At 45.5% G+C, this 14,352-nt stretch overlaps 1 protein-coding gene across 2 annotated transcripts in view; it reads right to left on the bottom strand.

The window, feature by feature from the left end:
• Window positions 1-9,137: 9,137 nt before the first annotated feature.
• Window positions 9,138-14,352, bottom strand: part of MGA (MAX dimerization protein MGA) — a 48,134-nt gene continuing 42,919 nt past the window's right edge. For both annotated transcript variants that reach the window (XM_009813941.2, XM_059819245.1), the window contains exons 21-24: window positions 13,576-13,809; window positions 12,325-12,501; window positions 11,744-11,896; window positions 9,138-10,694 (exon numbers count right to left, since the gene is read on the bottom strand). In XM_009813941.2, the coding sequence (XP_009812243.2) occupies window positions 9,394-10,694; window positions 11,744-11,896; window positions 12,325-12,501; window positions 13,576-13,809 (1,865 nt within the window). In that variant the 3' untranslated portion in view covers window positions 9,138-9,393. The remainder of the gene's footprint in view (window positions 10,695-11,743; window positions 11,897-12,324; window positions 12,502-13,575; window positions 13,810-14,352) is intronic.

The raw sequence follows: 14,352 nt of genomic DNA on the forward strand, positions 1-14,352 counted from the left end.
AAAACATATTCCTTCGATATTCGCCCTGTCGTCCTCCTAAGTAAAAACACATGAAGCAAAACGCTGCCAACACTTTGCTCAAATACTGCAAATGAAATCACAACTGTGGTAATTGGGAGTTGAAACCAGGCAAATTCTAGGCAGCAGCGCTCCTGCGGCACGATGTCATCCACCTGGCGAGCGGCGTCAGGGAGCCCACCGCCCGCGCGGGTTCGTGACTCCTGGGAGGAGCGCTGCGCTGACCTGCTCCGAAGCACCTGCGGGCTCCTGAGTCAGCAGGCGGAGGATAGGGACGAGCAGGCCTGCCGCCACAGCTTCTGCCCCGGCAAACACCCGTTGGTGTCTCCAGACACGAGGGCGTTGGGGCCCAAGCACAACGCAGCTGCAGCGACGGCTCTCTGCCCAGCCACGGCGAGGGCTCTGCTGTCTGCCCTGCCCGCCTCGCGCCCGGCTGTGCACGGAGCAGCTCCGGAGGCGGAGGAGTGCTTGGTTTCCCGCACGCTTTCCACTCGCACTGCCTGCCTCCCAGACAGAGCCAAGGATCCGGCCCCCTGGGACCCACCTTCAGCCAGGAATAACTTCTGTCTTGAGGCAATTTTAGTAGGTCACCGAAGCCGCTGGCTTTTCCGTTTGGCAGTTATGCCTCTCTTCCTCACCCTATGAAAATCAAGTTTTCTTTCAAACATGAATGTGCCCCTTGTAAGCTGATCTGCAATATAATTATTTTCTCCCTTGCTCAGCAAAGTTTGTGAAACTGGACATTTTCCCCATCAAAGCCAGACAATGAAGCCTTGTCTACGCTCGAGCACGGTAGTAAACAATTCCCACTGTGGCTGCCATCAGTTCAGCTCGCCTGGTGGGAGCCGTTTATTAAAATTTCTTCCTGGAGACTAAGCCTCCCGGTTCAAGTTGATTGCCCCATATGTCACAGCCACAAACTTTTGTGGGGTGAGATTCTGCAGGAAGACTTTTGTCTTTTTTTTTTTTTTTTTGCCATGGACATCCAAAAGCTGAAGAAGCAAATTTAAACCTTCACAAAGCAGTCACAAGCTGAAAGTCTGCTTGAGCCTTTTTTTAAAACCGAAGAGTCATTGTAACCTAGAAGTGAGAGCACTGATTGAGGAGCAGGGGGTAATCATTACTGTTGCAAAACATTTGCAGGCACTTCCTCTTTCTGTCATGTTGTTGCAGCCAGTCACCTTAACGCAAGTTATAACACGATCACATCAGATCTACATCATTAAAAAAAAGTATCAAGACAACCCGAGCAGGAAAATCCTACCTGCTGTGTTATCCTTCTTGTACCTGGAAACTTTCACATACGTTTGAACTTAGCTGAAGCTTGACCTGTCCGAATTTATCCAGCCCCATAACCTGTCCCAGGCCCTCAGAGAGGGGCTACCGGCCGTCAGTGGGCCCCACCACCGCCTCCCACATGCCCCAAACCCAGCAAAGCTCGGCCAAGCCAGCGGCGGCCCCTCACCCTGCGTCTGAGGGGCACGTTCTGCGGGGGGTCCCCACCAGCCTCCCACCCACCCCAGTGTCTCGCTCCCGCCCAGGGCTACCTGGGCAGGAGGGACCTTTCAAGCCCTGCTGAGCATGCAAAACGTGGCTCCAGCCAGGCCCCAAAAGGACACTAATGGTTTATCGAATCACATTGTACTCCAGCTGCATCACATTGTTTCATAGTGAAGTCCAGGTCTAGCACGTCTCAGAAATAAGGCGTACCATTAGCTAACGCATTTTCAAAGCTCAGCATTGCCACTGCCTCAGGCTTACAGGCTTAGGCAGGGATGGACAAAGCTGTCTAACCAAGAGCTGTGCCCTCATGCAGAAAGGCCAAGGGCTCACGGCTGAGAACAGCGCAGCTTCATCCATGCCAAGCAACAAGTGGCTTCTGCAGGAAGAGGCATCTTTAGCTGCTGTTTACCCAAACAGCTCCGGGCTTCATTCGATACCGAAAGAAACCAGACACCTGGTCACCGTTGGGTTTTTTCCTTCAGGAGAAAGCAACTCAGCAAAGAATTCCAGGATCCCTTCAAAAAAATCTTATCATTTTAGGACACCTTAGGGTGGAAGATGTTGTGTGAACAAAAGAACACAACTGGCAAGTCGTGCACAGGGCAGGGCGAGCTGGAGGGAAGCAGAAGGCTCACCCCGATACTGCTGCTCAGCCGAGCTCTGACTGCGCAGACATGACCCGAGGGGTGCAAGATATGCATTTGGTGGTTGCAGGATAAGGCACGATAGGCAGCACCTGAAGGAAACCAGGATATAGCTGGATAGATACAAAATACGGAGGAGGCTGGTGCTGTGGATCTGCTGGGCGCAACTTACTGGATAACTGGAGCTCCACTCACCGGGACCAGCAGGGCTCTGCTGTCGCGCTCACACGCTGGGAGGCTGCCCCAGTCTTGCTCTCAGAAGAAGAGAAAACTCAGCATTTGCTTAGCAGTTGACGTCAAGCCAGAAGGCGAGCGTAGCCACAGGCCTGGGCTTTGAGGCGCTGCTGTGCGCGTATCATGGCAGGCCAGGGTGGAGTGTGGGAAGCAGCGGAGTTTGAGCCCCTTTTCCTTGCGTGGAGGATGGGGACTCAGAGGTCTGGGCCCAAGCAGGCAGAAGGACTGGTGGAAGAAGGGGAGGAAGAGGAGCACCTGCCCCTCCGGCCAAGAGCAGCTTGTGCAGCTCCTCCACGGGGGCCTGGCACACAGGGCGCTGTGGAGGCAGCGAGGGACACGTGGTGCAAGAGCCGGCAGTGACTTCCCCACTTGCTTCTACCAAACTACCCGGTCACCTCCAGCACAGACCCACCCTTCTCCTCTTGCTGCTGCGGGAAATCCCGGCCAGGCGTTGAACGGGAGGCTACAGCAGCACGTGCTGCTGCAACAGCCGTTCTCAGTCCTTTGGAGGAACAGCATTGTGCTGTCCTAAAAACGCCTGCAAAGCTGTTACTGTCCTGCTAATGGGCCTCTTGTTAATCAGAATAATCATGTAGCTACAAACTAAACAAGTCTTTGGTTGTATTTTCAGGCTGCAGAAGGTCCAGGGGAAGGGCGGGGGTCAGAGTCGCCCAGTCCCCATGGGCTGAAAACACATTCCACTGTTCCAGAACCAGCGAGCTTTTGTCATACATTCATCCTCCCATTTAGGTTTTTATGTTTGAAAACAAACTCTGGCCCCTCTTTCTTAAGCTGATTGGTGATAACACTAAGGTTATTTTAATTTTTTTGCTAATAACAATCACATATGACTGGATCCCAAAGTCCATTTTCCAGGTCCTTTGGCACCTCAGCAGTGTGAAGTATTCGATATCCTTGCAGGGCTCAGGAGCCTCAGCTGCAATTGGAGCCTGCTGCTAACGTAAGCTGAGCAGACCCATGGCTATCTACCGACCTTGCCCAAAAGCTTTGTACCCATACAGCCCTGTGCACTGGAGAAAACGGGCAGAACCGCACGCACACCACGCGGTTTTCACTGCACAGCCGCAGCCCCAGCCCGGCCCCAGCAGGCCCTCGCACCCCAGCTTTGGCCACAGAGGAGCGGCTCAGGAAGAGCCGAGGAGCCAGGCAAGTTGCTTCATACAGCTGTTGTCCAAGGAGTTAATCACAACCGAAAGCCACTAAAAATGGCTTACAGCTTATGTTTGTGTATCTTTTTTTAGCTGCTATTTAATTGCCTGGTTGTAGCCCACAAGGCAGGGCACGCTGCGGCGGTTGCGAGGGGCACCCCTCCGTGTAGGACGGGGGGAACTAGAGGGGCCCCGAGGCCAGCGGGGAGGCAGGAGCTCTGCCACCCACCAGAGAGGAGAAAAGAAGTCAAAAAACACGCTCCTCCTCGGAGCTGGTCCCAGCAAGCTGGCACAGGAGAGCGCGAGCCCTGCTCTTGAGGCACCACAGCCCTCCCGCTTACACCCATGTAGCCTGGGACTGCGGCCGGCCGGGCACGGCTGCCCGTACTGACCCCCCTCACCAGGGGGGTGTTGATACACCCCCCCCCTTCACGTCTGCATCTCACATAGCAGGGATCCTGGTCCGGCTGGCTGCCGAGAGACAAGGAGCAAAGCCTGCAAAGACAGCTTGTTAGAAAGTCGCCTCTGGGTTCAAGTGCCTCAGCTTTGATTCCCAGCATCTGCTTTTCAGCAGAGAGCCAGAGCCAACAGCTGTAACCTCGAGGAACCACAGTCCTGTACACACAGTCCTACAAAAAACAGAGAACCCTCACAAGAGCAAGATGAACCAGGTAAGCAAACACTGTTAAAGCAAGGAGAGGTCTTCGCTTCTGCTTTGTATTGCAGGAATCCTGCTGCCGGCAAGAGGCTGTGGAGCCGCCTCGCTGAACCCGGGGAGGGCAGGGGCATTCATTCACGTACGTGCTAACGTGGGTCGGACCCTCCAGGCTGCCGGGCTGGATGCGTCAGTGCATCACTGACAGACGTAACCATGGGTCCTGGAAGCCTCGCCGGCGCAGGGCCGTGCTGGTGCTGATGAGCGTGCTGGAGGTTGTGCGGCTGCAAACCTGGGGCAAAGGGCTTTCCAGCTGCCTGAAATGCTGCACGGGCTGTTTGTGCTGGCAGCCTGCGGGGCCCAGCTGGCTGGCGAGGACAGACTGGGACTTCCCTTGTTGTCAGAAAAGGCTCTCAGACAAGCGGAGACTCCAAATCTTTCTAGGGGTATAATTCTGTTTCAAAAGGAAGAAGGGGGGACCTCCAAAAAAAGCTGTCACCTGTCATGGGCCTCCAACACCAAAGAGACCCAAGACAGACAGCAAAGGTGCTGGCTGAGGCAACACAAAATTCAAATGCACAGGACCAAGGCAGTATACAGTGGTGCAACCACGCCTTCTTGGTCTGTAGCAGCAGTTAAAAGGGCAAATAGATGACGCATCGAGCTTAAGTGTTCACAGATAGCACCACAATTCCTCCACTACCATGGATCCCAAATGACAGTAATTAGTTTAGATTCCACTCATTGCTAATTACGGACAAACTGGTCCTGTGCACCTTTTTGGGTTGCATTTATGGTCTCAAATCTGGCCTTAAATCAGTTATTGCAAAGGCTCCCTGTAACTTTTCAGTCAACTGAGCTTATTTATTCCATCATCTGTGTTTCCAAGGACACAATGGATATGCTGGAAAACATAGGTCCCCAGCACAGATCATCATGGGACTCTATTGATAAAGTTCTTTCCATTGCAAGCCTGACTGGATATACCTTACGCTTACATTCCCTTCTATTCCAAGAAGTAACTTTACCCCTTAAAATACGCAGTCATGGGATGAGGCCTTGCTGAAGGGTTTCATCAGAAGTTTTCAAAAATACATTACCTGACTATCCCCCATTTTAATCTGTTCTCTCCTGTGAGACCTGATCTTCCTCTTAAAAAAAAAAAAAATCTGCAACATTTCTTCTCCAGACCATCCCTCACGCATAATTCTTCGCTTGTGTTTTCTTTTCTCAGATCTGTAAGTCAAACTTACTCATTCATAGACATTTACTACAAAACCAACCAACCAACTGTTTATCAAGTGTGTTATCTTCCATTTAATGGATATGGAAGCAATAGATGGTTACTTGTTCCAGGCATTTTATCTATTTCTTGTAAAAAAACGTCTCCTCTGACACTTCACTTGGAGACAAATCTTCAGACTTGTTCCCATAAAGACAGCCGTGCTGTACAACTTCTCTGAAGGAAACAGATACAAAGGATTAACCTAAGTTTGGGGTTGGGTGAGGGAGACTGGAGAGCAATTTTATGTGGACTTAATCGTCAATTGCTGGGTTTGGCTTTTTCCTTTTTATGCCATGATCGAACATTAACCCCACTGTCTTCCTGCTGAAGATGCATTTTGGTGAAAATAAACCCCCTTCAGTACCTCTTCTGCATTTAGCAAGTCAAAATCCCTTTTTACAACCAGTAACTTTTCCTGCATACTGCTCAAGACTAAAGAGAGAAACCTCCTCTGAGTTGTCCAATTACTTGAACTAAAAACCAGATGTTTGTGTTGCCAAAACTTCTGCCTCAGAGCATACCTGTGTGCCACTTGCTCAGGTCCAACGCCACATGTCACCAACAGCACGTCACCTCGTCATTTCTGCTCCTTCTCCCTCCCTGTAATAAACTTTCAAAGCCAGTTTCTAGTTGACCTCGATTGGTTTATTTTAGTTTTACACTTTGTCCCTCACATACAGTTATTTAAGAGTCCTGTACTGTTAGATTTCTACAAAAATATCAATTTTTCAAAAGCAGAAAAGAGGGAAAGATATATTTTAATATATAAAAGGAAAAAAGCTAAATCTGACATTTCATTATATTCTTAAAAACATTCCAGTCTATTTACAGATGTGTAAAAAACAAAGAAAATCTCCAGGTCTCTTGGTCTAGTGAGAACGTGCGCCTTGCAGGGGTTTCCTTTGTTCTCCCAATTCTAGAATCTTTCCATTATGTGTCATATTCTTGCATTATTGCCTCAAAAGACAGCATATATAATTTTTAAAAGGTCTGTTCCAAACCAATGGGAGCTTGAGGGAAGAGCGAAAAAAGGGAGTCAGCATTTAAATTCATAGCAAAATGTTAAGCTGCAGACATGAGACGGTGGAACAAGGAGAGCAAAAACCAAGAGCATTTCCAACATGCTTTGTTGCCTGGTAGGACCCATCACAGATCCTTCCTGGAACTGTACCAACTACCACTTTTGCAGCCAAATTTGGGGTCTGTTCTTAGTTAATTTAGTAATCATGTTCAGGAACCAAAAGTTTTTGCTGTCATCTTTACAAAGTACAATTTCATTGCAGTAGAATTCCTTACTGGCCAGTGCCAAACAGTAAATACGTCCAAGCATTTTCCATTAGCTTGATAATGGACAAAACATCCTCAAAAGTACAGCATTTATTTTAGATAACATTTGAATGGTTTTCATGTTACAGCTTTCTCTCCCACAGAAGTGTGCAAAGCACACATAATTTTAAAAAGTATTCAGATTAGTACACAGTTCTGTAATTAAAATTAGCCATTTGGAACGATGAAAGGATGGGGTGCAGAAAGAAAGGTCAGCGGTTAGGAATTTGAAAGGAATCAGCACAGTTCTGGTTGCTGTTTCACACACAGGAGGAGTGAAATCTATTGGCAAAACAAACTGCCACAGGTAAAAAAATAAGCAACTTCAGCCTATTAGAAATGCTCACAACCAGATTCCCAGGTCAATAAAGTCTAATTTTAAACTAATTTAGTTACTCCAGATTTCCACTGGTTTAAAATAAGGTTAAAATTCTTTAAGAATAAGCAATGCGTGTCTAAATACTTTCATTTTGTAAATTCCCTTCTCTAAGGCATTCAGTGACAACTGTAAGACCCTGCATGACTCCCATGCTGACCTATGCTCTCTTTTCCAAATAGCTAATACAGGACTTGTATCCAATATTAAAATAGTAAATATGCAAAAGGCAATAAAGAGTTACATGGAACTGCTTTAAAACACACCATTCAGAACGGCCAGGTGAAGGACCTTTTTTTACGTAGGCTCTGGAGTAACTTTATGCATACTGAGCTTGAAGGGCTTCTCTCTGCAGCATAATACAAAATCATAAAAAAGATGAGGAAACACCCAAGGTACGTGTATCCCCTGGATCCAGCAGATGCAGCTTACTCAACAGGGCCTATGGCTGCACTGTGTACAAACACTGCTCCCGCACTGGCGAAGAACGTCACTCAACACCTGCCCAACCTCAGCGCTGGAAAGATGAAACTCCTGCATTACTGCCTCACCAAAGGTGGGGAATTTCGGGGAGGGGGGGGGCAGGAATCCCAGCTGCTGTTGCTGGAACAGTAAGACAGGGGATTACTTTCCTAAATGTAAAGCAAAATGCACCACCAAATTCTGTATGGTTTTCATGGCAACATTTTTTACCTTTCTGGAGCAGTTAAGAAGCCCCTCAAGCGCACCGTAACTCATATTTACAAACTTGATAGGAAAAGATTGTGTATACACTCATTAACAAATCACCTCTCCTAGGCTGAAAATTTCATTTGTCAAGAAAACTATGAAAACAAAAATTGTGTACAAAAATATAAATATCTTTACAGTTTGTAGGCCCTTCACATCCAACAGCTGAATAGCGAAGAGCATCTACAGGTTATTGAGTAAGCAGTGGCAGAGAAGAATAAAAAATACATCTTGTGATTCAATACTGCCCTATTTCCCTGGTAATGAGCATTTTTGTTGACTTTTTTTTTTGCTATACACAGCTTGTGCAAATGCAGTGAGAAACCTCTGAGTACCTTTCCTGAATTTATAAAGAAATTGAAGGTTGGGAAAGATATACACATATTTTCATATATACATTCACATATACACCTCACTCATTTATGCTAGGCTACAACAGTCCTGAAAGCGTTCTGTATTTTTATGAAGCAACACTTCCTATTTAACATTCCTAGCCACCAAATGCATCTTGAAGAATGACAGTAGGAAAGAAAAGAACCAGGAAAACACGCAAGCTACTTCAGCCATGTATTTAAAGACGTAGCAATAGGGTGCCCAAATTTCTTTCTGCTCTCTGTAATTTTTCCTTCCAGATGCCATAAACATCAAAGGAGGGAGTATTTGTATAGGGGCAGGAGGCAAAAGTGAGGGGGTTTTTTTAGTAGTTTTATTAAAGTTAACACACTGTCCTACTTCTAATTACACTGGGAAATACCATCTTCTTTCCCATGTAGTGAGAGTTATAGATGTTTATTAAAATCTTCTGTGCATAAGCTCCTAAAAAGAGTCTCTGCCAGAGAACTGTCTAGCACCAAAGAACAAAAACTTTTCACTTCAGCCCTCTGCACAGTCTCAGACTTCCCTTCCGCTGCTCTAGGTAACAAGTTTGAGAGTAACTGCAATCTCATTTCTGCACATTCATCACATTCTGCAAACATTAAAAACAGCAAATGTGAACAATCCAATTTCTGCATAGATAATTTGCCTGGTACAAAAACAAGTAATCCAGATTTTTTTTCCCCAACAAGACAGCTGCCTTCATATGGGGGGGTGCGGCGAAGGGGGGGGAATTAAGTCTCTTTCAATAGCCTAGATTTCTCAGTCCTTTGACAAACTATTTCTGTGAAGGACCCAATTTTGGAAGGATACCATGTGCCCAGCAATGGTTATAGATCATCTTCCTTGTTTTGTGAAGGGGAAGGAGAACACCCAGAATAAAACAGTGAGGTAAAAATATGTCAACATGCTTAAAGTTTCATAGCACTTATTTCTCAATTTGGGGCCTGCCCTCAGACGATGAGAGTGCTGATGCCATACAGAAAACGAGTGTTGCAGACAGGGGAGGTCGCCGAACTCCGACACTGATTCACTGCTCCAGATCTCCATTCCAGTCTCTGATAAAAAAAAATATGCATCTATTTGCCTGCTGAATTTGAAGGCAAAGTCCCAGTAGTATTCAGTTTCGTAACCACAGGTGCTAATGTGGGCATCACTTTGTTATCCTGTCCTTCTTGAACAGTTGCAGGTAATGAAGTTTTTACCCCGCTGGGTGCCAGTTTTGCAACTACAGGTGCCAATAAGGGCATCACTTTATTACTCTGCCCTTCTGAGTCCACTGGCAGACTTGCCACTTTCAAGCCAAGTGGTGCCAGCTTGGGCATGGGCCTCCACAAAGTGTCAGCATTACTAGCTTCTGGACTAGTTTTCATCTGCAAAACTGGTGGAGTCACATTAGTGGTCTCCGCCAAGGTTGTTACGGTTTTGCCATTCCCACCACTGGTTACGGACAGATTGGGAAGTGGATCCTTCATTTCAGCACCTATTACTATCTTTAAAACATCTGCTTCGGATGAAGGCTCCCCAGAGTTCTTGTCCCCGTCAGGAAGGTCATCATCTTCCAGGTGCAGCAGGAGAGGGCTTATAGAGCCACCACCCTCTGGAACTTCAGAAAGGTCCTTAAAACTGCCTCCCAAATGGCCAAACTGGAAGGAAGACCCATCTGCAGCGGTGAGATCACTGGCTGTTCCCCGACGAGCTTCTGCATCTTCATGAGAGAAATCTGAGTTTAGAGTGCTGGGCAGTTCTGACATAGCTGAAGCATCATCGTTCAACTGCTGGTTGAGGAAGGCAATCTCATTGAGCAGTGAAGTGAGGGTTTCGTCCGTGTCATCGCTCTCCTCAATGCTGCTCAGTAACTCACTTGCATCCAGTTCTGCTTCCTCCATTGCAGATGCTACCTTCCTCAATTCCATTTCTATCCTGGAATCTTTGATCTGCAGCTTGCGGAATGGCAATTCTTTAGATTTTAATCTTTCCCCTCCGGGATCACCGTCTTTCCTCCTGGCTTGGCTTCCTACAAACTCACCAATGCAGAGCTTTTTGCTAAAGGGCTCTGGAGGTTCCTTTGTACACGATACGTTCCGGAGCTGTGGAAAGCCATCTTTATTTTCAAAGAAAACTTTTGTGGGACCTGTGGTATTTCTTCCTTCTCCGCCACCATCTCCAGGACATGGTTTGGCTTTTTCTTCTGAAAGGATGCTATCACTCTTCCTACTTTCAAGGGGTGCTACAACCAAGGATTTCTCAGAAGCCTGAGCTCCTGAAGCTGTTGTTATATTAGAATTTTTGTTTCTGTTCAGGTTTAGACTCATGCTTCCCTCAGCAGCCAGTGATGTTACATTAACAATCTTTGGCATCATGAATGAATCTTCGCTTTCTGCAAAACCAAACAAAGCAGCATCCATCAGGATCCATGCTGACTGCAATATAATTCCTAATTAAATACAATTTGCTCACTTTCAGGTCTTCCTCAAGTAAGCTGCTAGTCACAATTTAAACCACTTACACAGTTTTGGTCAAGTGAAGCCTTAAAACACTAATAGCTTAACTTTCAACTTGCAGAAAAAGAGCAAGCTCCACATCTATTATCCCAGAACCACTTGCCCAGTCCTTCAGCTTCCTCCGGCAGGTTGGCACAAATGTAAGCAACTGTGACACTTGCAATTTTGATGCTGATGCACAAGGAAAACAGAATGACAATCTTATCCCTTATTGTTTTTTCACGCTTTACTTTTACGCTCATACTTTGCAATCCTGGTTTTGTGCACAATACCACAGAGGCATTCCAGGGAATACACAATTACTTACTTTTTGCCTCCAAGCAGTTTCCTATTTATAGCACTCAGATTTTTCCCAGCCCCAACTCTGAAGTGAACTTTCCTTTTTCATTATGACCAAATGACTACAAACGAAGCAGAAAGTGAACAGCTTGCTTTTAACACAACAGATGGCAAGCAGCGCACTTCTGGCAGGAACCACCCCACGCCTAGACCCAATGTACAGTACTCTGTCTTGAAAAACACCTCTCCAAGGGGTAGCAGAGGTGGCAGGGTATGGGAAGGGGTTGTGCCAGAGTACGAGCCTGGATGTAACAGGCAAAGATTTTCAACAGCCCCACCACCACTTTGCACTGCAGCTTTGGCAGCGGGATGCATTACCCCACAGACACATTCCAGTCCCCCCTTACTCTGATTTTGCTGAGGGCAAGAAGGCTCAGTGAGGTGAAGAAAAGTTAAAAAGCTCTCATCTATAATCCCCTAGAGGCCCCTCTAAACGCTTCAAAACATTTAATAGTGACTTTCTTCGAATATCCAGACAATAATACCTATCATTGCTTCCTAGTGAAAAAACAATTTACTTTCATTTTTGCAAGGGTAACGTTCCCTGCATGCAAGCAGAAAGATCCATAAAAACCAAAGAGCCTACCTGAATGGGGCTCTGTAGCTGATACTACTGTTGAGGGCACTGGGTTTCCAGCAACAGTTGACAGTGTAATGGGAATGGTAGAGTTAGTAAGGATTCCTTTTACTTGGACAGGAACTGTTGATCCTGGCAGCTGAATCATCACAGAAGCAATACCTTATCCAAGAAAAGGGGAAGGGGGGATGAGGTGGAAACAAGAGGCTTTCAGATACTCAGTCAAGCCTGGAAAATAAGAGCCTTGCACTTCTAGGCAAGACTTTACACTATAATACCATCTGAAAGTGGTAAAAAAAAATAGAAATATAGATTGGTTAGGTGATTAAGAAATCTGCCCTATTTTTCTCTAATTTGGGAATAGTGCAAATTTAACAGATTTTACTTACCTGTTGATAAACTGATAGTTTGAGTTAATTATATCAAATCTCTCTTACCAAAGTCAGGTTCTACCTCAGTCAGTTAAGTTGTAAAAAAAAACCCCAAAAATTGAAGCAAAAATTAAATAATATGTTACTTTGTAAACTGCTATGCACATCCATGAACAGCATTATACTGATTTTCATTAACTTATTCTCACATGATCATACCTGGCTGTGCTGTCATGGTAGTACTGACAGCTCGAGGCTTTAATTCAGCTTGCAATAGTGTGGAAGGAACAGCTGCCACCTGCCCTGGTACCAGTGGGCTCTTCAGTGTAAGCACCTGCCCCTGCGGAGTCATCACTAGGCTTGCAGCCGTTAGCGTAAGAGAGGATGAGGTGTCCTCTGTAGAAATGAAGTACGTAAATCAGTAATTTATTCTGGCATAGCACCCTTGACAGCAAATCATATCCTGCGATCCAGCGTTAAGTACAGTTGTGGAAGGAACTCCAAGCTAGAAGGTTTACAAGCTCTAGATTAGAAAGTTGCTACAGAAGCTATGCAGGCTCCAGGAACCTCACCTAGACAGCTAGAGCTAGTCTGTCCTATCTCTTCGTGCAGTGTAACATAGTCCTATCTCTCCAGAGTGGCATCCTGATCAAGCATCAGAGCAGTCTTGCTGAAATTACAAAGGGGACTTGTTCAGTCCAAAGAAAGAAAGGAAGTTCTCTCACCACATCCAAATTCTGATGCCAAACTTCCCCAGAACTGGACAAAAATGAGGCTTGGGAAACCAGAATGATTGGTTGTTTATAAAAGCCTGAGACCACTTCAAGTAAGGTCCATTTATTATTACCAAAATAAGAAACATTACCAGATCTTTACATAGTATTATAGTGGTACTACCATGCAAGTTTGGACTTCCGCCATTCTTTTGTTCCTTTTTGTACCTGTTTACGGTATGAAAGTCTCCATAAACACTGAATACTTCTCTGCAACTTCTCAGCTCCAAAAAACTTCTCAAGTGTCTGATAATTTAAGAGCAAGTCTCCCACCACCCTGAGAGCTAGTCTGTCTGGGGAGGGATGTTTTAAAATCTGAATCTGTTCTAGCAATTCCAGTATTCTGGGGGTTGAGCTTCAGGTTTTAAGTCAGCAGAAAAAGAACCACCTCTGATACTCAGAAATTACTGCAGGATTGCAGTGAAACTCCATGACACCGAAGGGCAACTTAATTAGAATTTACTTCCCATTGTTCTGAAACTCAGAAGTCATTTTCATCTGAAGACCTCAGTAGTGTTGGTCTCATCCTTACTGAAAACAAATTATTTTTACACCTGGTCACTCCCTGGTCCTATACTCAATTCTGCTTCAAGAAAGAAGTTGCCTGCACAAGCAGGCTAGCGTTTTGCCTTCCCATGGGGTGTTGCTTCTATGTCCGTCTCCCCTTTATGCAAAATGTGCATCACTTTTAGCCCACCTGTGGCACGGCCTCCTTTTCTGGCGAGTATCAATGGCTTGCCTCTTCTATTTGTCATAGTGATTTGGGCCAGCTCTCTGGAGGGAGCAGAAGATCCTTCTTGCTGTGTGCTAGCAGTTGAAGTTACAACAGATTCCTCTGGCTCAGCTTGTTTCTTCTTTTTTTGTGCTTCTACTGCTTTTTGTTTGGCATAAATATATTCTAGCTTCTTCAAGACAACCTCTTCTGTCTTCCCTACAGAAAAATTATCAGAGAGTCAAACTATCTTCAAACTCTCTTTCCAAAACTAAAGAGCTGAAGACAGAACTAAAAATCTATTAAGTTGACACCATTCAACTACTATACAACAGATAACCACCACCCCCACCAAGTAAATAGCAAACTTAGTAACAGAGGAAAGTAATTACCTGTTTATGCCATGATATTTTTTTTTTCCTTCAGAAACATCCATACATTTTAGAATTTACCTGCAACTTTGATGAGCAGAAATCAGCTCGGACAAGCACTAGCTCTTGCTGAACAAGTACCATTTGAAAATATCCTCAGCTGTGGAAAAAACCTCACATTTCTCCTAATGCTAAATGTATGATTACCAGGCAAAATGTCACCTTTATCTGGAATGAAATTTCTTGGACTAATGGACCCTGTTACTCAAACGACATTTAGAGATAAACTCACAGTTTACTGTTGACATGAAAATTGCAACCTTGAGCAAATGCAAAGATTTTGCAAATAATTTGTTTTCTACAGATGCACACAATTTAATATGATCTAAGT

Source organism: Gavia stellata, chromosome 7 (assembly GCF_030936135.1).
Source record: "Gavia stellata isolate bGavSte3 chromosome 7, bGavSte3.hap2, whole genome shotgun sequence".
In the NCBI taxonomy this organism is placed as follows: Eukaryota; Metazoa; Chordata; class Aves; order Gaviiformes; family Gaviidae; genus Gavia; species Gavia stellata.